The sequence below is a fragment of the Mytilus galloprovincialis genome, chromosome 6 (assembly GCF_965363235.1).
Source record: "Mytilus galloprovincialis chromosome 6, xbMytGall1.hap1.1, whole genome shotgun sequence".
Lineage (NCBI taxonomy): Eukaryota > Metazoa > Mollusca > Bivalvia > Mytilida > Mytilidae > Mytilus > Mytilus galloprovincialis.
In genome coordinates, this window is record NC_134843.1 from 7220206 (window position 1) to 7245882 (window position 25677).

Sequence of the window (25677 nt, forward strand, 5' to 3'; positions counted from 1 at the left end):
TTGCTAACAAGGGTATGTTCTACTTCCTGTTTTAAGGTACTTTTCAGATCTTCTGTTTTTTTCAAATAAATACACAGGATCTGTACATTAATAAGATTGACTAAGAAATAAGATGTGGTATGATTGCCAAATGAAATATCTCCACCAGAGACCAAAATACATATAACTGAAATGTCCTGGTTTAGATTTTTAGGTAGACAAATAATCTGTCTGTGTATTTATTTTTGTCATTACATATTTCTGTTTATCATTTAGATTTTTCTTTTTTTAAGGATAAAAAAGAAATCTGAAATGACAAATATGAACACACAAGAGACAGATTATTTGGTCTGCATTTTAGATTTATACCATTGACAAGATTTAAATATGCCTTGTGCAGACAAAAACATAAATTAGTAGATAATGTTATCTGATGCTACTCAAATTTAGGGGATTTTTTTTTTTACATTTTCTGTTATATTCAAAAGATTCTTCATTGCATATATACTGAAGTTAATATTTAATCATTTATAAAATTCTAATTTATTTAAAATGTCCCTCTACTATTGCTCCACTTGAGGTCCAATTTTCACTCAGACACAGCTAATCAATGATAAAACATCCAATAAAAGAGTCTGCAATATTCATTCATTATTTCTCCTTATTGAGATTTACCCATTTATAGCAAACCTTAACTCTATACAGTTTTCATCAGATTTCATTTATGTTTATTTACATTTAAAGCTAGACAAAACCATATGCTAAGTTTAATATAAATTTATCGTCAGTACTGAGTCTCTATTTAATTGAACTTTTTGACCATTCTGCCCTGAAGCCTATGTCTTAATTCATTGGAAGATTTACAGCTTCATTTAAATACTTCATATTGTCATAGTCTTCTTCTTCAGACAGTTAATTATAACGGAAAGAAAAAAATCACTCATGACTCTCCTATGTCTGTCAAAGGTTTCCACAAATTATATATCATCAATTCATTTTTATTCCCAAAATTAAGATTTAGACAGAAGTTTTTTTTCTGATTTCCTTGTAGGCACAGTAATTCTGTACAAATATAGCCAAAAATGTGCATTTAAACATGGCAACCTTATGTTCATATGACAGATAACAAAAATAGTTTAAATCTACAGTAACTGAACAGAAAAAAAACATTGGTGAGGAAAAGTTCAGCAACATATATATATTTAGGTTGGAATGTGTTTACATATTTTAACAATAAGAAAGTATAGGAGGTTAGTTATTCTGTCGTTAAAAAATTAATGAATATTGAGGTAAAAAATTTGAATTGCAGAAATATCCCAAAACTTTCAATTTTTCAAAGATAAAAAAATATGATTTGGAACCACGCTTTATTAGATTTTGAATTGTTTATCATAATATGTAAAGATTTAAGAAACTTTTCTGTTGGAGGTATATTTTCCTTCTTTTCTAGTGAATTTTTCAACATGTTTTTTTTTGGAGGGGAGGGGATTTTACTAACAAAATGACTATTCACCAACAGTCAAGGCAATACAGCTTTAAGGAAATAATTAAAATTTCCCAATGGTCCTAATAGACTGGAAACAAACCTTGAATTTCTCTAAATTTCCTTTTCTTTCTTGTGGTTTTCTGTCACCATGGAGACAAACACAGCTATATTTTCCTGAGAAAAAAAATAATGTTATAAATAACAAGAGGCTCTCAAGAGCCTGAATCGTTCACCTGGTAAACAATGCCTTATTGAACATATTGAACCATGCCAGGCAAACATGTACAGCTAACAATTCTTCAATATTACAAATATATATGACTTACTGTTTATAAATAAAGAAAATGAGACCAAAACACAAACACTTAAAACTTAGCAATGGACTGTGAAAATGAGGTCAATCTGTTCAAATAAAACCTGCGTAACCGACATATAGATCATAAAATATTTTCATACACCAAATATAGTTGACCTAATGCATAAAGTATTAAAAAAATAGACCAAAACTAAAAAAGTTAACTTTGACCACTGAATTATGAAAATGAGGTCAAGGTTAGATGACACCTGTCAGCTAGACATGTACACCTTACAATCATTCTATACACCAATTTTAGTAGACCTATTGCATATAGTATAAGAAAAACAGACCAAAACACAAAAACTTACCCCTATGTTCTATTTAAAGTAAGGGCGGCCATGTTTTTTGACGGATCAAAAATCGAAGCACACACTTTTTGCAGGATAATCTAAGGAACTATCATGCTAAGTTTCATCCAAATCCATTCAGTAGTTTCAGAGGAGAAGATTTTTTAAAGTTAGCAAATATGATGAACAAATTGTGAAAAATTGTCATTAAAGGACATTTACCCCTTAAGGGGTCAATTGACAATTTTGGTCATATTAACCTATTTGTAGATCTTACTTTGCTGATCATTTTTGCTGTTTACAGTTTATCTTTATCTATAATGATATTCAAGATAATGACCAAAAACTGCAAAATTTCCTTAAAATTACCAATTAAGTGGCAGCAACCCAACAATGGTTTGTTTGATTCGTCTGAAAATTTCAGGGCTGATAGATCTTGACCTAATGAACATTTTTACCCCATGTCAGATTTGCTCTAAATGCTTCCGTTTTTGAGATATAAGCCAAAAACTGCATTTGACCCCTATGTTCTATTTAAAGTAAGGGCGGCCATGTTTTTTGACGTATCAAAAATCGAAGCACACACTTTGTGCAGGATAATCTAAGGAACTATCATGCTAAGTTTCATCCAAATCCATTCAGTAGTTTCAGAGGAGAAGATTTTTTAAAGTTAGCAAATATGATGAACAAATTGTGAAAAATTGTCATTAAAGGACATTTACCCCTTAAGGGGTCAATTGACAATTTTGGTCATATTAACCTATTTGTAGATCTTACTTTGCTGATCATTTTTGCTGTTTACAGTTTATCTTTATCTATAATGATATTCAAGATAATGACCAAAAACTGCAAAATTTCCTTAAAATTACCAATTAAGTGGCAGCAACCCAACAATGGTTTGTTTGATTTGTCTGAAAATTTCAGGGCTGATAGATCTTGACCTAATGAACATTTTTACCCCCATGTCAGATTTGCTCTAAATGCTTCGTTTTTGAGATATAAGCCAAAAACTGCATTTGACCCCTATGTTCTATTTAAAGTAAGGGCGGCCATGTTTTTTGACGGATCAAAAATCGAAGCACACACTTTGTGCAGGATAATCTAAGGAACTATCATGCTAAGTTTCATCCAAATCCATTCAGTAGTTTCAGAGGAGAAGATTTTTTAAAGTTAGCAAATATGATGAACAAATTGTGAAAAATTGTCATTAAAAGACATTTACCCCTTAAGGGGTCAATTGACAATTTTGGTCATATTAACCTATTTGTAGATCTTACTTTGCTGATCATTTTTGCTGTTTAGAGTTTATCTTCATCTATAATAATATTCAAGATAATGACCAAAAACTGCAAAATTTCCTTAAAATTACCAATTAAGTGGCAGCAACCCAACAATGGTTTGTTTGATTTATCTGAAAATTTCTGGGCTGATAGATCTTGACCTAATGAACATTTTTACCCCATGTCAGATTTGCTCAAAATGCTTCCGTTTTTGAGATATAAGCCAAAAACTGCATTTGGCCCTATGTTCTATTTTAAGTAACGGCGGCCATGTTTTTTGACGGATCAAAAATCAAATCACACACTTTGTGCAGGATAATCTAAGGAACAATCATTTTAAGTTTCATTCAAATCTATTCAGTAGTTTCAGAGGAGAAGATGTTTGAAAAATTGTTAACGACGACAGACGACGACGACGACGACGGACGCCAAGTGATGAGAAAAGCTCACATGGCCTTTTAGGCCAGGTGAGTTTATAATAATATATTAAAAAAATAACTAAATTTCTACTGAAGAAAACTTTGACATCCTGAATAACATATCAGCCACTGTAACATTAATTGACTTGCATAAGCCAATTTTGATCACATGTATTGATAATCCTATTTCTCCCATCGTATTCAACATGTTAATGTCAAGAACTTCTTCTCTAGTTGTCTCTGTTTATCTTTGGGGTTTTGTTGTTTTATGAAATTATCAGTTAATGGCAGACTTTGACAGTCAATTCTAAAATTCATTGACAACCTGTTTAGACTTTGTCAATTAAGAAATTAACATAAGATGTAGACAGTGTCTTTTGTGGAAAACCAAATGTTTACACACATTTATCAAAATTGCAACATCAGTATCAAAATGAACATAGTTGTTGGTATTGCTGACTGAGATATTAAATAGTAAGTTTTAGCATCTATTCTTTTTTTTACAATGGTGAATAGGTTGATTTCTATATCATTTTGGCTTCATCAAATTCTTAATCCATGTTAGACAACTGACCTCTGCCTCTGTCTCCAAGATATCTTTCAAGGTTATCACAATCGACCTTTGTCCTACAGAAAATAATGGCTGCATCCATGTTGTGTTCATCGATTGCTGTAACAACATATTCTCCCTTCAATATTTTTATAGCTTCTGAGAGGGTTTCTAAAGTAAAAAGAAGATAGATAATAATTAAAATAAAAAGATTGTACATGCTGAAATGTCTCACTGGTCCTTTTAACTAGAAACTGAAAAATGTTTTAACAAGTCTTTGAGATAAGGATCTACCTGTATGTATTAAGACCAGGTGCTCCGCAGGGTGCAGCTTTATACAACCGCAGAAGTCGAACCCTGAACAGTTGGGGCAAGTATGGACACAACATTCAAGCTTGATACAGCTCTAAATTTGGATTGCGATCAAATTTTTGACATAATATGAGTTTCTGATACAAAACAAATGTCAAGATCTTACATATATCTATTGTGCAATTAAAGATTTCTTCTTTTAACTTTTCAAAAATTTGGAATTTGTGAAATTTGAAGAAAAAAAAAATGGAAAACAACTACAACCCCTCTTTTTTTGTGCAATTAGTCCAAAACCTGACATTTCTCTATACATAATATACAAGTAGTGTAAGGGAGGTAAACTGAACATTCCCAACATTACATGTTAAATGTTTTAGAATTACCTCCCTTACACTGCTTTTAAATTGTCTTAATTGACCATTGACCAGAAATACCTAGTTTTTCCTTTTTTTGCCCCAAATTCTGAAACATTTGAGCCATAACCCCCCAAAGTCAATACTAACCACCCCTTCATGGGATGGAAACTTGTGGTTTAATTTCAGAGAGATTCATACACTAAAACAATAAATGATTATTTTGGGCCCCCTTTTTGGCCCCTTATTTCTAAACTATTGGGACCATAACCCCCAAAATTAATCTAAACCTGCCTTTAGTAATATTGTACCTTCTTGTAAAAATTTATAGAGATCCATACACTTAAACACAAGTTATTGTCTGTAAACTAGAAAAATGCTTCTTTTTGGCCCCTTATTCCTACATATTTGGTAAAATTAACCCCAAACTGAATCCCAGTCTTCACTATGTTATATGGAAACTTGTGGTACAATGTCAGCGAGATCCATACAGTAACAGAGAAGTTTTGTCTCGAAACTAGAAAAATGCTTGTTTTTGGCCCTTAATTTCAAGACTGTTTGCCCATTAACCCCTTAAAATAAATCCCAAACTTCCTTTAGTGGTTATAAACATTGTGTTAAAATTTTATTGATTTTTTTTTACTTCTTCAAAAGTCATTATCCGGAAACAATCCGTCCTCGGACGACGCTGACGATGACGTGATACCAATATATATACAACCAAAATTTTTTAATTTTTGCGGTGGTATAAAAACTTGTTTTCAATAAACTATGGAAAATGTCAAGGTCAGGTGACTCCGTAAGACCGACTTGTAAGACAACTTTATACTGACTGTTGAAGAGGTCAAGATGCAGTAAATTCTTTCATGCAGATTTCAACCATACATCTTACATACTATCCAGATTAGCATTTACATGTCATGCATTCTGTAAACAAGTAAGACAATCTAACACCATCTACTTTTTTTTGATATTTCACTTTCAATTCTGAGCCTAAAACCTGTGGAATATACAAATTGTTCATGAATTTGCTGACAAATGTAATCATCCAAAGTATGCTACTGCCTATTAACTGGCCGTAGAGCTAAGTTGTAATTTATAAAGTTAAGCAAAACCCCATTCTCAGGTAAGGTCAGGCAAATTAATTCCTATGTCAAGGTTTAACAACTCACTCCTAGGTCAAGGCTAAACAAAACTCATTCCTAGGTCAAGGTTAAGCAAAACTCATTCCTAGGTTAAGGTTAAGCAAAACTTATTCCTATGTCAAGGCTAAACAAAACTCATTCCTAGGTCAAGGTTAAGCAAAACTCATTCCTAGGTTAAGGTTAAGAAAAACTCATTCCGAGGTCAAGGTTAAGCAAAACTCATTCCAAGGTAAGGTCAAGCAATTTAATTCCTAGGTCAAGGCTAAACTAAACTCATTACTTAGTCAAGGTTTATGCATTTCCATTATCAGAACTATTTATATGTCTTTGAAAAGAGTTTAAATAGCATATACAAATAAACATATATATTCTGTTTGGTTTTATAGCATGAGAAAGCAACATCACAAAATTTATAATGTCTTTGATCTTAAAGATGACAGAATGGGGTGAAATCTTGGTCATATTTACATATGATATGTAACTGAATTATCAAGGTTCATCAAGCCTTGTAAATCAACAGATAAAGATGATCCCTCCATAATTCAAAGCTATCATATATCTCCATTCTAATATGTCAACTAAGTCATATTAAAGAGTTGTCCACTATTTTGGTAGTGCTTAAGTAATTAAGGGTTTTATAAAAATCTGACGTCAAAGTATCATTTAGATTCATATCTGTTAAGCTGATCACTGTTCATTCAGAAATTATTGTGAGAGGTTTTTATCTATGCAAATAGGTGAGTATCGCAATAATATGAATTCACAGTCAAGATATCTGATACATATAAATAATTGCAGATTTTCCTGGAATAGTATATTTATTTTTCATTGTTTGAATTAGCTGTATATCTAAATTAGGCTAATGATATAGTAAGTTTTTTTTGGCTTAAAATGTAGCAACAATCCATCAATGGAATACAGATCATGTGACAACAAATCCTCTTTTCCTATTCAATTATATGGGTTGATAGTGAGTTACTTCCCTTTTAAAATAACAGATTACTGCCAGAACACAATAGTATGTGCAATGACCCTGAAACATGACCATATAAGAAGATACAATGTTCTTTTTTTAATAAAATATTATCTATATCTTTGGACAGAATATAAAATTATCAAAACTCTTATAACAGTCTGTTTGTTTTCTTAAAATCTACGCTTGCAGAATGAAGCTGACACTTTGACATAACAAAACAAAACAAAACTTGTCTTTATACTAAAGTGCTCTCAATGGACTATAAAGACACGGATAATTGATATAAGACATCATTATCATCATCTTGTAAATAATAGAATAACAGACAGTTCTGTACTTTAGCAACATTTCCTTCCTATCAGACACATAATCAAGTAAAAACAGGAAATTTAGCAAAGTAACGTAATAGTTATGAAATACATATCTCTGAGAAATAAAGTGAACAAAGTGAATTTGTTAAGACACAGAAAAAGTCACATTTTCTTTTCATTTAATGTTGTACAAGATTGTACTGTTGTAACACCCAATGATTTCCATTTTGAATATTATGAGTTTTATATATACTATAACATACAAATTTTGTTTTATAAACACAAATATTTTGATATAAAACAAGACAAAATATAAGCAACTTCAAAAATAAGTGTTTTCTATGATGTTCAACACCAAATACTTGAAATTCAAAAGGTTAAGCAGCAACATCAATGAGCAATTAATATTTAAACAAACATCAATCTATATTCAAAGCGCTGTAAGCGCTGAAGGCAGTTAACCAAAAAACAAAAGCAACCGTAATTATGAAAACTGTGGCAAAGTTGCCTCAACATCAAACATTCATATATAGTACATTTATGTTGTGTTTTTTTCAATGGTCGGGTTGTTGTCTCTTTGGCACATTCCCCATTTCCATTCTCAATTTTATTATCATCTAATGATTTATTTATTCAGGCAAATAATTTATATGTTATCAAGGTTTCAAAAGCAATGCATATAGCAATGTATATTTTTTATGGTGAGTCTGCAGTGGTACCAGTTCCCAATGATTGGAGTTGTTCTACTTGGTAGTTAACCTTGGTTTTATTTGAATGCTAGAAGTTCAAGTTGACTTAGTATGAACATGTAATAGTATGAATGGACTGGTTTCCCTGGAAAGAAAACTGAATTTGTGTTCTATAGTACAAAAGTTATGAGACACGATTCAGACAGATGTTCACTACAACAGGGATCAAAGGTGAGGTCTGACTGACTTGCCCATAGTAAATGTAAATGATTTGTTATTTTGTCCCATACATATGAATATATATAATTTAGGGGTGGAGATCTCAACAGTTTTCAAGTTCTCAAACAGGTAGGGGTAGGCAGAGGATTTAAGGGGGGTGCCTCCCCCCCTTTTTGGGAAAAAATTGGTTGCTTATATAGGGAATCACTGAAGCGTTTCTGGAGCGGGAACCCTCTTAGGTCAGTCAGTGGGCCCCCACTTATGAAAATTTCTGGATCCACCACTGGGGGTAGTGTGGCCCTAGGGACTTCCCCTACATTTCATTTTATTTGTTATATTGTCCCATACATAAATATATATGGTTTAGGGGTGGGGATCTCATTGATTTCCATGTTCTCAAACAGGAGGGGTAGGGTGACCCAAGGGACTTCCCCTATATTTCATTTAATTAGTTTTATTGGCCCATATATGAATATATATTGTTTTGGTGTGGGGATCTCGACTGTTTCCAAGTTCTCAAACAGGAGGGTTGGGGTGACCACAGGGACTTCCCCTATATTTCATTGATTTGCTATTTTGTCCCATACATGAGTATATATGGTTTAGGGGTGAGGATCTTGACCATTTCCAAGTTCTCAAACAGGAGGGTGTACAGTGACCCAAGGGACTCCCCTATCTTTCATTTGAATTGTTATATTGTCCCGTACATGAATATATATGGTTAAGGCAGTGATATTGTTGGCTTTTTTCAAAACTACCTCTACCCTTTTTTATTGGGAAAATATGCATCATTTTCATCAAATTGGGAAATTGGACCCTCAGATGTGAACATATAGTCATTTTAGGCAAGAAAATTGTTTAACTGAGTGGATTTCAGTTTGTATTCATGCACAATTACTACTGAGACTGCACTGTTTGGGAAAAAGTTGCCCTTTTGTGAATAATTTTTTTTTTCAAATTGGGATTTTTCTCCAGGGGAAAAATCCTTTATTCTCCACTAATTTAAGGCAAACAATATCACTGTAAGGGGTGGGGATCTCAACGGGTTTCAAATTCTCAAACAGGAGGGGGTTGGGTGGCCCAAGGGACTCCCCCTATTTTTCATCTGATTTGTTATATTGTCCCATACATGAATATGTATGGTTTAGGGGTGGGGATCTCGACCATTTTTAAATTCTAAAACAGGAGGGTTGGGGTGACCCCCAGCGACTCTTCCTATATTTCATTGATTTTTCATATTGTCACAAACATGAATATATATGGTTATAAGGAGTGTGGATCTCGACCTTTTTCAAGTTCTCAAACAGGATGGGGTGGGGTAACTCCAGGGACTCCCCCTATATTTCATTTTATTCATTATATTGTCCTATACTTGAATATATGCAGGGGCGGATTCAGTTGGAGGGGGCGGGTGTGCACCCCTCTTAAATTTGCAAAGCATGGGTTGTTCTCAGCTTTATAAAGATTTTTTTTTTTAGCCTCGTTTTTCTTGGAGAAAATTTAAGTTTGTGCCCCTCCCAACCTAAAATCCTGGATCTGCCCCTCATATGGTTTAGGGGTGGGGAGCTTGACCTTTTCCAAGTTATCAAACAGGAGGGGGTAGAGTGGCCCAAATGATGCCACCTATATATCTTATGATTTACTTACATTCAGGTATATATAATATATTTTGTGAAAATAAAGAAAGAAACTTTCAGCTACTTTAATTGACCCTTCAAAATTGAGATAAAAAAATAACCCTTCGAAACTACAGTAATATGTTTACACTTTAAAAGCATCTCACTTGCATTATCATCATTTATCACTGATAAAGAAAATTTAGACTGTGACCATAAACATGTATATTGTTAGATATACTATTCCCAGCTGTCACGTTGTATTGGATTTTTAAGTTAAAATTTGTCAAAAAGAATTTTGAGTTTCTGTATAAAATATTTTTCTGCTTTTTCTTTCTTTTACATATATCTTTTGGCTTACAATTCTAGAGTTTATATTCATTTACCATGCATAGATGTATTTTTTCACCTGCTTGGATTTATTTTGTAATTGATTGCCAAACCCGGAATTACCCTTATCCGCTTCCGGAATCGGATCCGATATTGTAAAATTTTGTCTTCACGGCCGCCATTGTTATGTGTTTACAATGTTGTTTTTGTCAATCAGATACGATTTTACTCGAATTTATACAATATTTGTTGGCGATTTTCTGTATAAAGCTAGCGGTTGAACAAAATGAACATCGCTGTCATGAATAATAATGATAAAAATAAGTTTTTAGCTCGTTCAATTGGAGACTTTGGTGAACATGGTTTAAAGGTTTGCAAAGTTAATTCTTATTTTCTTTCAAGTGGAAGGTGACTACGTCGGGCGTAGCTAGAAACCAACTATCCTAGTCGAAATTCCGCTTGGAAAAGTGTAAGGTCGCAGACCTCGGACCACTGCTAATTTGCACATCTGCCTCCTAATTGAAAAGATACGAAAATTTCTTTTTCTAATTTGAAATTGCCGCCAACAGCATGAACAGTTGAACTTTAATTATAATAGACTACTGACGTAGTTGTACTACGTATTGATGACAAACAATATTCCTACGACTTTTTCCATTTGGGAAATCTAAACTACTTGTCTTAAGAGATTTTCGGCGATTAAATATTTCATACAATTGTTCTTTGACATCTTAGCTAAAAGCACAAGTCATAATGAACTACACAAGGATTCTTAATAAGCACTACTTCCTATGTGTAACTTTAAAACTTTTGGATAAATCGACGATCATTTAAGTTTTTATGGTCATTTTTTTTGTAATCCAGAATAATAAGTATTAAAAAAGTGTTCAATTAGTTATATATAACATAGTAGCAAGCTAGATAATAACAATGGCAAGTATTTCAGCATTTATTTGGTAGAACACAAATCTAGGGTGCTCGCATAATGCAGCTTAACTGCATAAAAATTACAGAAAACTGAAAAGCAACAAGAGGATTATGTAACAAAATATTGGTGGCCTTGTGCTGTTTTTTGCTGTTTGGTTGGGTTGTTGTATCTTTTGAAACATTCCCAGTTTCCATTCTCAATTTTACATATCTTTAGGTCTTCCTCCTTAACGAAAAAATGTGTAAGTAGGGTTTTTTTTTCTTTGTTTGACCTGATTTTCAGGGAACCATCTACAATTTTGTGACATTCCAATGCCAAAAGTGTCCATATGTATTTTGAGGTATATACAACATGAACAAATGATGAATAGGAAAGCAAACCCTTAAAAACACATTTTTTTTAAATATTAGTCTTTTAACTAGTTTTACTTATTATCTCAGTATAAGAGCTCATTAACTATTTGGCCTAGTTTGTTTAACCTTAATACATTGTAAAATATTTCAGCTGCATATTAACAATTCTAGCAACACTTAAACATAAAAGTGATACTTTGATAGCAGTATAGTATAAGTTAATGGTCCTTATACGACTCTTAAATCATGTATTTATAGAAATTAAAATATCACAAGGACCATTAAATAGATAACACAGTTTTTTTGAAAACTCAGTCAAAGTTTGTTTGCAACAACAGACACAAAATTATCAAATGCCATTGTAGAAATAACTTAGTATTCAGGAATATCAGCTTATTGGTAACCCATGATTTTAGAAAAATTAAAGGGAGATTATTCCAAACATAAGACAGAAATTTTACAAACACAGTCACACCACAATTTCTCCCAAAGTTGTTTTGAAGCAAGAGCTAGGTGCTGTAGAAACCATTTTTGTACTTAAGCACAGCGGAAAGTATCATTTTCGGAAAGTAAGTTGAACTACAAGTCTTTGACCATGTTTTTATAAAGCATGGTTTTCCCTAGTTTGTGTCGCATCTTTTTAGTAGTAAATACTCATGAAAAGTATCACTACACATGGCCTGAGCTCTAAGGAGTTTAAAATAATAGAGCAGAAAAGACAGTGCAGACATATAGTCCAACTGATTACTTTAGGCCTTCTGCCAATTAATCAGTGCAGACCCTTTAAATTACAAATGACACTGACCAGTTGCAAGAACTTGGTTTAAATATGATTTTAGTTGTTGAAATTTACAAAATTGACCATTGGTAAAAGAAAGTTGAACAAAGATAAGTGATCTTGTTTATAAATTATAAGTTAAGTAAACATAAAAAAAGAAGATGTGGTATGATTGCCAATGAGGCAAACTCTCGACCAGAGACAAAATGATATAGAAGTTAACAACTTCAGGTCTCTGTATATAGCCTTATACTGATAAAATTGAGAATGGAAATGGGGAATGTGCCAAAGAGACAACAACCCGACCATAGAGCACACAACAGCAGAAGGTCACCAACAGGTCTTCAATGCAACGAGAAATTGCCGCACCCGGATGCGTCCTTCAGCTGGCCCCTAAACAAATATATACTAGTTCAGTGATAATGAACGCCATACTAAACTCCAAATTGTACACAAAAAACTAAAAGTTTAAATAATACAAGACTAACAAAGGCCAGAGGCTCCTGACTTGGGACAGGCGCAAAAATGCGGCGGTGTTAAACATGTTTATGAGATCTCAACCTTCCCGCTATACCTCTAGCCAATGCAGAAAAGTAAAAGTAAACGCATAACAATATGCACATTAAAATTCAGTTGAATACTGATAGCTATACTCATACAGCAAAGTCTGTTATAACCCCCAGTGACTTGTGTACTCAAGAAAACTAGAAGTGTGAATACTATTACAATGAAAGTGACAATTCTACAGCACATTAATTGGTTCTAATTTAAAAATAAATTAAACTTTTAAAACCTTGAAAAATTGAGTAAAGGAAATGCTAGAAACAAATATTCATTTTGTCAAAAACAGAATCTCTATAATTTTACTAATTGGTAATTTCAGTTAAAACCCCTTCCTATTTAGTTCCTAATTAAAGAAGATTTGTTTATGATGATATCTCAATTCTTTTGGCTCAGGGAACAAATATCATTATTTCCAACCTTGTAGAAATACCATGCAATATGTGGCCTCATTAAAATAAACTTTGAAGATTGGGTACAGATGTTATCATGTTATATTTTGTACTTTTCAATTAAAAGTCAAATAACTTTCTGCAGTTATGAATTAAACGAAACAAATACATTACAACAGGAATCATGCAACTGTAAACCAGTTTTCTGGTAATTGGAGACTTCAATGAAAACCTTCTCTCAGTTTAATTAAACAATTGTTACAAAAGGTTACTATTGGACCAGGATCTGCTTACACATCTAAAGCACAAGAATTCAACCTTGGGTTCATATTGGTCAAATTATTAAGTTTTCTGTATAATATTTTGTCATTGTTTTTCTTTGGAGATAGTAGTGTCTAAAAAATTGGATAATGTATCTATCTATAAATATTAAAATCAATATGGCCAGGAGTACCTATTTGACTCAATTTGAATAAACTGAAATAATTCTGAAATTTTACGTGATATTAAACCTGGTATATGATGAAACTGCTCTTGATAAAATAGTAGTTCACTTGTCAGCAGATTGGTAAATAAAAGTACATGTGTGGACACCAAAAGTACAAGTGTGGACACCAAAGTACATGTGTGGTCAATAAAAGTACATGTGTGGACACCAAAAGTACATGTATGGACACCAAAGTACATATGTGGACACCAAAGTACACGTGTGGTCAATAAAAGTACATGTGTGGACACCAAAAGTATATTTGTGGAGACCAACAGCACAAGTGTGGACAACAAAAGTATATGTGTCAAGACACCAAAAAGTAAATGTGTGGACACTAACTACACATGTGTAATATGTGTGGTCAATTAAAGTACATGTGTAGTCAATAAAAGTACATGTGTGGACACCAAAGTACATGTGTGGTCAATAAAAGTACATGTGTGGACACCAAAAGTACATGTATGGACACCAAAGTACATATGTGGTCAATAAAAGTACATATGTGGTCAATAAAAGGACATGTGTGGACACCAAAAGTACATGTGTGGACACCAAAGTACACGTGTGGTCAATAAAAGTACATGTGTGGACACCAAAAGTATATTTGTGGAGACCAACAGCACAAGTGTGGACAACAAAAGTATATGTGTCAAGACACCAAAAAGTAAATGTGTGGACACTAACTACACATGTGGTCAACAAAAGTACATGTGTGGACTTCAAAAGTACATTTGAGGACACCAAAAGTACATGTGTGGAGACAAAAAGCACATGTGTCAAGACACCAAAAAGTACATGTGTGGAAACCAAAAGTACATGTGTCAAGACACCAAAAAGTACATGTGTGGTAAACAAAAGTACATGTGTGGACACCAAAAGTACATGTCAAGACACCAAAAAGTACATGTGTGGTCAACAAAAGTACATGTGTGGTCAACAAAAGTACATGTGTGGACACCAAAAGTACATGTGTCAAGACACCAAAAAGTACATGTGATGACACTTCAAGTACATGTGTGGTAAACAAAAGTACATGTAAAGTAAATCAGTTGGTTTAATACCATATACTGAAATTAATGTTTGATCCCCATAGCATTCTCTTCCCATCTTTTACAATATAAAGAAAAAAAGACCAATTTATAAAACATCAGTTTGACCTTTTTGTAAATAAAATACACGAGATTCTTTCTGCTTCAGATGGAAAGACTTGCACGGGATAAATCATTTATAAAGGTATAATTCCCTGGTCTGGTAATAGGCAAATAATGAGTAGGTTGATATATATTTAGGATTTTTACATTGACCTTTATTTTGAATAATATTTTCTGAATAAGCTGGTTAATTCTGCTCAGATTATGGAACTTCTGTATTGTTTTGTAATTAAAACCATCTATAATGAAATGACTAAATTCCCTGCAAAGAATACCAATGGTAAATTGGTTTTATCATTTCAAAAATGAATTTTATGACCAACATTTTGAAATAAATTCTTCTATAATAAAAATTAGATTGAAATGTGCATAAAGCAGCAGTGAAGATTCTCTTTAAATACACAACATAGTTTCAGTAATAACTGCTATATGCTTACAATAAACCCACGGTAATATCTTACTTTACTTCATTAAAAGATAATAACCGAAGAACAAATTACCAAACCATTGGAACAAATGCACACTTTAAAGTTTTCTACTAAAAAACATCCAAAACAACAAAAAAGCGTGTAAAATTGAACAGAAATAGCAGGTACATCAAGTTCGTATTTTATTCTAAACAGCTATACTTTTTATGGCCACACATAATATCTTAACCAATATTTTTTGTTCTTTTAGGTGTTTATAAAGCATGTTTTCAAAGAAACATGTGTGTTGCTTACTAAAATTAGCAATGTACTTTATCATAATCATAGGGTTTTACAATCTTCACAGGAGGTCTCCAAGTTATGAAGCATAGTGCAGAAGTAATGGGTGCTTTCACAAACCTTTCTTATTTGTTATGCATGAGGATTCTGTGAGATAAGGCTTTCTATATTCAAGCCTCTGGCCTTTTTTAGTCTTGTATGCTTTGAATTTTAGTTCATTTATATGTTTTGGAGTTAAGTATGATGTTGATTTTCACTGAACTAATACACATTTTTGTTTAGGGGCCAGCTGAGGACCACCTCTGGGTGCAGGATTTTCTAGCTGCATTGAATACCCATAATGGTGACCTTCGGCTGTTATATGCCCTTTTTCGGGTTGTTGTCTTTTTGACATATTCCCCATTTCCATTCTCAATTTTACTCCATAAATTTCAGATTAAAAACAGAACAAAAAAAATCTAATTAGAGCATGTCTGATTTTTTATGTTTTTACTTTTGCACAAAAGATATGTATTTTTTATGACTGTCTATTGATTTTTTTCCAGCAATGACCCAAGGTCACCATCACCAAGGACAATCATTAATGAAAGAATGACATCACTGACATTTTGTTACAATAGTGAACAGTGCACTCCCATTAACATTGAAGTTTTGACCTTAAAAATTAATACTTTTGTTAATGCATTTAATGCAAATATGCAATCAGCATTAATGCAATCCTCGTCAGGTTACAATAGCTTAAAATCATATTTCACTTATGGATGAAAAATGATTTTATAAATATAACTTGAGCTAGGTAATTGCAAATTAGGTGCTCTTTTCATTTGTATTATGGAAACTCCCTTTTGAAAATGTCACACAATTTTCAGATTAACAAACTAGGTCATCATAACCTACTCATGTTAAATACACATTCATATGAAATACTCTGTGCGATAATGACATTATTAACTTCTAACCATTCCAATCAAGATAAGGATGATGATTATAACCGTGACATATATCATGACAAAATTGGGAAGATTATAGAAATCCTCAAGGAAGTTTTAACAAATGCTGTTAATTAGGATTCTAAAAGTAGAGAAATGTAACTGAAATTGTTCAACAAGTTTGTACATACTGTTATGTATTGGTTTCTTATAAATAAAGGTGCTGTGAAAATAGATGTTATTTTGTTGCTCTTAAGCAAGTATAAATGTCCCCCCACGTACGCTTTATGGTGGAGGATCCTGGTAACAGACTTGGGAAATAGCTCTGGTAGGAAAGATAGAGGGATTATATACTGACAGATAAAAACACATCTGCTTCCATTTCTATATTTTAATCAGACAAAAATGACGTCACAAACAGAAATATAACATACTGGTAAAAGGGGAACAACTCTCTCTTACACACAGAAACATACTCTGACCATACACACTGATATAACAATTCACAGATATTCAGCATTGAAAGATGATTTGTTGCTCCCATATGATGTTTATGAGAATCTAAAACATATATTAATGTGCCATATATACCAAATTTGACAACAGTTACCTTGTTCTAAAGCTATATGATTTATATGTCCCAAGTTAAGAAGAAAAAATCTACAAATCAATGCCTAAACAAGAAATCTACTGACCAAACAAAATAATCAAATGGGAATTGTACTGTAATAATATTTGTCTTAACCACTGATTAACATGCAACAAACTGTCAACAATAACACAAACACTGATAGAATTCATGGTAATAGACATTAACTGTCTGACCAGTATTCTAATATAGTTAACCTCAAGAAAATACACTTCCAACAAGTCAGGACAACCTATTTCATCAAGAAAGGTTATAAAGTAAAGCAATCATATCTATTGTACCTTGTATCTTTTTTATTATATGTTTTTTTTTCTTCAGTATTGAAACTGACATTAATTCAACCAAAAAATGAATTATAAGCTTAATTTATACAATGAAATCTTGTTATAAATACTAATAACACCGACCAAACAGAATTATACTTCCAGCAGATACATTTATCACCGGAAAGGTTATATAGTACAGCTTTTAATTCAAAACATCTAAATTTAGGGTATTTATGGTTGTCTTGTTAGTGTATAATATCAGATATTGCTTGGTTCGTCTGTTTGTTATATAATTTCAGGTTAATTAGTTTAAACACGGTTTTTGGAAAAATGATATGAGAATAAACAGGATTAAAATTTAGTAACTGCACCACACACCCGTTTTCGTGATTTAATAATTTCACCTTTTGCAAATCTGTGATATGACATTTTCATTTCAGCAATTTTTGTGTTTTGAAAATGTCATATCACAGAAGAACTTTATGGGAGTTCTGATAATATAAAACATGGATTAGTTGTTTGTTTGCCAATGAGACAAATATCCACTAGGGATTAAAGGATGAGGATGTTTACACAAATACAGGTTGTTGTACAGCCTTTTACCATGAGCAAAACCCATACTGCATAAAACGCAAGCTAAAATTGGCCCATATATATATACTTCTTGCTTTTTCTAATTTCTAAATCTGGAGAATGATTTTTAATATATCAATAATCAGAAGTTAACATTTGGTAAATAAAAAAATATAATTCATAATCCAGGAAAAGAAAGTTTAAGAGTATGTGCTGAAACAGTCAAGCATTCATCTGTTTTGTACTTTTTATTTTAGAAAATAATAATACTAAAAGAAGAGCAAAACATTTTTAAAGCAGGGTCTGCTTACCCTTCCAGAGCACCTGAGATCACCAATAGTTTTTGGTGGGTTTCGTGTTGCTTATTCTTTAGTTTTCTATGTTTTGTCGTGTGTACTATAGTTTGTCTGTTTGTCTTTTTCATTTTTAGCCATGGCGTTTGTTTTCGATTTATGAGTTTGACTGTCCATCTGGTATCTTTAGTCCCTCTTTTAAAGCTTATGATGGTATTTAGTCATGCAAATGGCCGCCTAAATTTGCTAACATCTATGTCATTGGATCTCTGGTAGATATTTGTCTCATTGACGATCATACCACATCTCCTTATTTTATATAATCCAATAGTTTTATGATAGATTTTATCCACAAATTTGTTACTTAAAACTATTAAAATTAGAACTAACTGAACTAAACAGAGAAACCGTATGTTTACCAAGGACTCACTATTCTATTTTTCCAATAAACTGTTTGATAATAAATAATCTATTTTATTTAAGTAAAACAAAATTACTAGAAAACATATAAGAACAATCTAATTTCCTGAAATGAAACGAAAATCTACTAATGACTTCAAATGAAAAATAATTTCAAAGTCATCAAATTTCCGTGACCATATCTTTTTGTCATGAACAAACTCATCATATAACAGTAGGATCTGAAGCAAATTCTAATAACGATGTGATTGACAAATTTCCGGTTTGTAAATACTAATTAAGGTTCATTAATTTACCTATCCCTCTGATCATACTAATTAGGTAGATATCAGACACAAACCTGATATTGTTATCAACATCGTGACTATAGTCGTCAAAAGACTCGTCATTATCTAGTCATTATAAACGATCCTTTTTAAAAGAAATGGTAATATAATTGCATGGTAATGTTATGGATATAAATATAGACAAGTCCAACCTTGGTTTACCCGACCTTGGTTTACCCGACCTTGGTTTACCCGACCTTGGTTTACCCGACCTTGGTTTACCCGACCTTGGTTATGGGTGGTATTGTGTTTATATTTTGTTTTTAATCATAAGGTCTAAACATTCTAATTGCAAATCACTTGATATTTTTGCAATGTCACTGAGGCATTTGAAGTTAAAAAGCTAGAGTAAAGGATATTAGTGTCAATAAAATATGATTAAAATGCAACCAAAAGATCAGATGAATCTTCAAATTGTCTATTCCTTACTAATTGCATATATAGAGTATTTAAAAAAAGTCTTGAAATAACTGTCAAAGGTCTTTTGCAAATTTTTAGCTAAGACTATTGGCCTCATTTGTTTGACATTCAGCCATGTCTGAACTTTACCATTTGTTGTTCTGTTCATAAATCAGACTGTTAGTTTTCTCATTTAAGTTATTTTATAATTTACTGTTGCAGCCTTTTATACAGCTAATTTTTTATGCTGTATGTAGTTTAAACATTGTTGAAGGCAGCGTACTGTAAAACATGGTATGGTATGTGTTATGGTAGGAATACCACCATACCAACTGGTATATATGAATGGAATACCATGGTTTGGTATGATGGTGGTACAAATTACTATACCATGGTATAAATTGATGGTACGAAGCATGCTATTGCTTTTTAAAGTAGGAAGTTGTTGAAGGCCATAGGGCTACCTAAATTAGTTGCTTTTAAGCATTAATGTCATTAGTCTCTTGTGGATAGTTGTTTCATTGACAATCATACCTCATCTTCTTATTTGTAATCATATTCAAGTCCTGACATATATAAATGCTAATATAACTCTATATAAAAAAAAAAAATCACATTAACCACAATTGATTCAATCTTTAAATTCACAATACTCAAAGGAACAATTTATATCAAATCACAATACCCTAAACAATGATTCTAAAATTAAAATTTACCACAAAAAAATATTACAAAGCTCAAGTGGACAATAAATCAAAATAATATGATTATTAATGCTAACATCTTACAATTTGGGGAAAGATATATTCACTATGATTTCATATAAATCATTTTAAAACAATAATTACATTCTTATTAGTTTTCTTTTCAACAAGAAATCCATCATTGCTTTAAAAGATTTGAGGAGTAAATAACACATAAGGGAAATATTAGTCACAACTCTTAATAAAAAAGTCCACAGTACATCTTTTAAAATAGCATTTAACCAGATGCTCCGCATTGGAGTTTGCAACAATAACTACTCATTTAAATACATCATAAAATATTAAAATGTAAAATAAAGTGCTTGTTATCACTGAATGGTAAAGATTGTTTTAATTTATCAGTTGGCAGTAAAAGTGAATATACATTGTATATTGTATAAAACAATGATTTAAGTTGATTTAACTACTATTCTGGACAAAGAAAGATAACTCCAATTGAAAATTTCTTGCTATTGCACAATATTGTGCAATTAGATATTTCTTGCTATTGTGCAATACTGTGCAATTGAAAATATTTGCTATTGCACAATACTGTGCAATTGAAGATTTCTTGCTATTGCGCAATATTGTGCAATTGAAAATTTCTTGCTATTGCAATTTGAAACTGGGACCAAAATTTAAGAATCTACATACACAGTTAGATTTGGCATATCAAAGAACCCCAATTATTCAATTTTTGATGAAATCAAACAAATTTACATTGTCTTATCGGGGCCTTTTATAGCTGACTATGCGGTATGGGCTTTGCTCATTGTTGAAGGCCGTACGGTGACCTATAGTTGTTAATGTCTGTGTCATTTTGGTCTTTTGTGGATAGTTGTCTCATTGGCAATCATACCACATCTTCTTTTTTAAAGTTTAATTTTGGACCCCGATTTGGACCAACTTGAAAACTGGGCCAATAATCAAAAATCTACATACACAGTTAGATTCGGCATATCAAAGAACCCCAATTATTCAATTTTTGATGAAATCAAACAAAGTTCAATTTTGGACCCTTTGGGCCCCTTATTCCTAAACTGTTGGAACCAAAACTCCCAAAATCAAATCTAACCTTCCTTTTATGGTCATAAACCTTGTGTTTAAATTTCATAGATTTCTATTTACTTATACTAAAGTTATGGTGTGAAAACCCAAGAATAATGCTTATTTGGGACCCTTTTTGGCCCCTTATTCCTAAACTGTTGGGACCTCAACTCCCAAATTCAATCCCAACCTTCCATTTGTGGTCATAAACCTTGTGTTTAAATTTCATTGATTTCTATTAACTTATACTAAAGTTATTGTGCGAAAACCAAGAATAATGCTTATTAGGGCATTTTTTGGCCCCTTATTCCTAAACTGTTGGAACCAAAACTCCCAAAATCAATCCCAACCTTTCTTTTAAGGTCATAAACCTTGTGTCAAAATTTCATAGATTTCTATTTACTTAAACTAAAGTTATAGTGCGAAAACCAAGAAAATGCTTATTTGGGCCCTTTTTGGCCCCTAATTCCTAAAATGTTGGGACCAAAACTCCCAAAATCAATCCCAACCATTCCATTTGTGGTCATAAACCTTGTGTTAAAATTTCATAGATTTCTATTCACTTTTACTAACGTTAGAGTGCGAAAACCAAAAATAATCGGACGACGACGCAGACGACAACGCTAATGTGATACCAATATATGACCAAAACATTTTCAATTTTTGCGGTCGTATAAAAATTATAGTTCACAAAATGTTACTGCTAGACTCCATTTTTCAAATAAAAGTAGACAACAATTTTGTCTGTCACTTTTATTGAAATAAACTGCTCAATGTGGTATCTCAAATAGACTTCATTAATGAAATCGTTTAAACATAAGTTTATTTGTAGGGAAGGTAAATCATTTTTGACTCCTCAAATCCTATCTCAGTTTTAATAAGGCTGTTTTGAAACTGGCAAATGGCATATAAATCTTCGACTTTTCACAATTAATTGCTGCACTGAGGACAGACAAACTGACTGAGCAATGCTAACATTTAATTAAAATTTCAAATTGATTTTTTCTATTTTAAAAACCAGATCTTTTGCTTGTTATCATCAGTAAAACAAGTGATGAGATTTTCCACTAACAGATTAGAGACACAAAACCTTGCTTGAATAGTTTTTAATGTCTCTTACTGTCTAAAACAAGCTGAATCTTAGTGCAGTTTTCTATTATGTTCAAAAGCAATTCTTGTTTCATTTTCTATATTACAAATACTATATTTAACATAATGATTAACCTCTCTTATGTTAATATAAAAATAAGAAGATGTGGTATGATTGCCAAAAACACAACAAATGACCCGAGATGAAACGATGTGGATGTAAGCAACTGAAGGTGTAACTCAGTACAACCTTCGACAATCAGCAATACCAATACAGCATAGCAAGCTATAAAAGGCCCCGAAATGACAAATGTGTAACTATTCAAAAGAGAAAACTAACAAAAGAATAAAGAAATATGACATACAGTTAATCACAACATTGACTGAATTACATGCTTTTGACTATATGATAATACCCCTCATTCCACCACATTACCAGTGGATAGACTTTGAAGTTACCTTACATTACATTACCAGTGGATAGACTCTGAAGTTACCTTACATCACATTACCAGAGGATAGACTTTGAAGTTACCTTACACCACATTACCAGTGGATAGACTTTGAAGTTACCTTACATCACATTACCAGTGCCAGGATAAACTTTGAAGTTACCTTACACCACATTACCAGTGCCAGGATAGACTTTGAAGTTACCTTACATCACATTACCAGTGGATTGACTTTGAAGTTACCTTACACCACATTACCAGTGGATAGACTTTGAAGTTACCTTACATCACATTACCAGTGGATAGACTTTGAAGTTACCTTACACCACATTACCAGTGGATTGACTTTGAAGTTACCTTACACCACATTACCAGTGGATAGACTTTGAAGTTACCTTACATCACATTACCAGTGGATAGACTTTGAAGTTACCTTACACCACATTACCAGTGGATAGACATTTGTAGTTACCTTACATCACATTACCAGTGGATTGACTTTGAAGTTACCTTACACCACATTACCAGTGGATTGACTTTGAAGTTACCTTACATCACATTATCAGAGGATTGACTTTGAAGTTACCTTACACCACATTACCAGTGGATAAACTTTGAAGTTACCTTACATCACATTACCAGTGGATAGACTATGAGTTACCTTACACCACATTACCAGTGGATAGACTTTGAAGTTACCTTACATCACATTACCAGTGGATTGACTTTGAAGTTACCTTACACCACATTACCAGTGGATAGACTTTGAAGTTACCTCACATCACATTACCACTGCCAGGATAGACTTTGAAGTTACCTTACATCACATTACCAGTGGATTAACTTTTAAGTTACATTACACCACATTACCAGTGGATAGACTTTGAAGTTACCTTACATCACATTACCAGTGGATAGACTTTGAAGTTACCTTACACCACATTACCAGTGGATAGACTTTGAAGTTACCTTACATCACATTACCAGTGCCAGGATAGACTTTGAAGTTACCTTACATCACATTACCAGAGGATTGACTTTGAAGTTACCTTACATCACATTACCAGTGGATTGACTTTGAAGTTACCTTACACCACATTACCAGTGGATAGACTTTGAAGTTACCTTACATCACACTACCAGTGGATAGACTTGAAGTTACCTTACACCACATTACCAGTGGATAGACTTTGAAGTTACCTTACACCACATTACCAGTGGATAGACTTTGAAGTTACCTTACATCACATTACCAGTGCCAGGATAGACTTTGAAGTTACCTTACATCACATTACCAGTGGATAGACTTTGAAGTTACCTTACACCACATTACCAGTGGATATACTTTGAAGTTACCTTACATCACATTACCAGTGGATTGACTTTGAAGTTACCTTACATCTCATTACCAGTGGATTGACTTTGAAGTTACCTTACATCACATTACCAGTGGATAGACTTTGAAGTTACCTTACATCACATTACCAGTGGATTGACTTTGAAGTTACCTTACATCACATTACCAGTGGATAGACTTTGAAGTTACCTTACATCACATTACCAGTGGATTGACTTTGAAGTTACCTTACACCACATTACCAGTGGATAGATTTTGAAGTTACCTTACATCACATTATTGGTTGATTGTTGGTGTTTTAACACCACTTTTAAGCGGAACTTTTGGGCTTTTTTGTGGCAGCCAATTTTTATTGGTTGAGGAAGGCTGAGTGCCAGTAGAAAACCACAGACCTTGAAAAGGGAAACTGACAACCCTAGTCAATTTAGATTGAATTCGATTAATTCACAGGATATTGAAGAGGTCTGTTATTATTGAAAAACTTTCTGTTGATTCTTTTAAAAGTACAAATGTAGTCCATACAGGTTATAAAAATCAACAGTGTGAACTATGATTATGTTTTTCTTCTTTTACAGTTTTCATTGGCACACTTACAATGAACTTATCAATTGAAGAACAAAATTAAAAACTTCAATATATTCTTTTTCAATCAAATGAGTTATGCAAAAGTTGACATGGTTATCAATGCATATCTGGCTGTTCTACATCCACCAATCTGCACTGATATAACTATTTATTATACATATATATATGTTTAATGAATAATAAGTCATTATTAGAAGAATATTGATTGATTGCTGGTTGCTTAACGTCCAGTGGCAAATATTTATTAGAAGAAAATACACCTTATCGCTATTTGTCCGCCATTACTGAATATCACACAGGTTCCCATAAAATTTTAACGCTTAAAACAAAATATCTGAAGCCACATTGGAAAACTGATTGTTGTTGACTTGAAAAGTTCATGCGGCTGGGTCAGCCGGGATTAGCGATAAGGTGTATAAACAGGATTGAATTCAATGCACAGTTGTAGTTTTATAACCATTTCAAGCAAATAATGCCACTCAGATCAGTGGCAGGTGGTGTATTAACTACTGTGACTTTGAGATCAAGAACAGCAATAGAAGTGTTGTTTCTTTGCACTAGATATTGTCAAGTATATGTGCAAATCTGACATATCTAAAATAGATTTCTGTTGCTAAACATTCTTTGAATGCATTTTATCTGGCTCTCCAAGACCTCTTCTGAAACATTATTATCCATCATAATTGTAGAAAAAATAGAATTTTGCATGATTCACAGTACATTTTATTGTAAATCACAAAAAATGTACTCTTAAAAATATTTAGTAGACAGTAAAATATAGGCTTCTGTGCTAAAATATCGAACTTTTATGCAAACATGTCATAAAATGCAATAAAACATAAAGATAATTATACTATTTCAATCAAGCTATTATTCATA

At 32.5% G+C, this 25677-nt stretch overlaps 1 protein-coding gene across 1 annotated transcript in view; it reads right to left on the minus strand.

The window, feature by feature from the left end:
- The window catches only part of LOC143078825 (ATP-dependent RNA helicase DDX1-like), a 231487-nt gene that overhangs the window by 15847 nt on the left and 189963 nt on the right, over positions 1-25677 (minus strand). Inside the window, exons 21-22 of the mRNA XM_076253811.1 lie at positions 4384-4530; positions 1566-1639 (exon numbers count right to left, since the gene is read on the minus strand). Of these exons, the coding sequence (XP_076109926.1) occupies positions 1566-1639; positions 4384-4530 (221 nt within the window). The remainder of the gene's footprint in view (positions 1-1565; positions 1640-4383; positions 4531-25677) is intronic.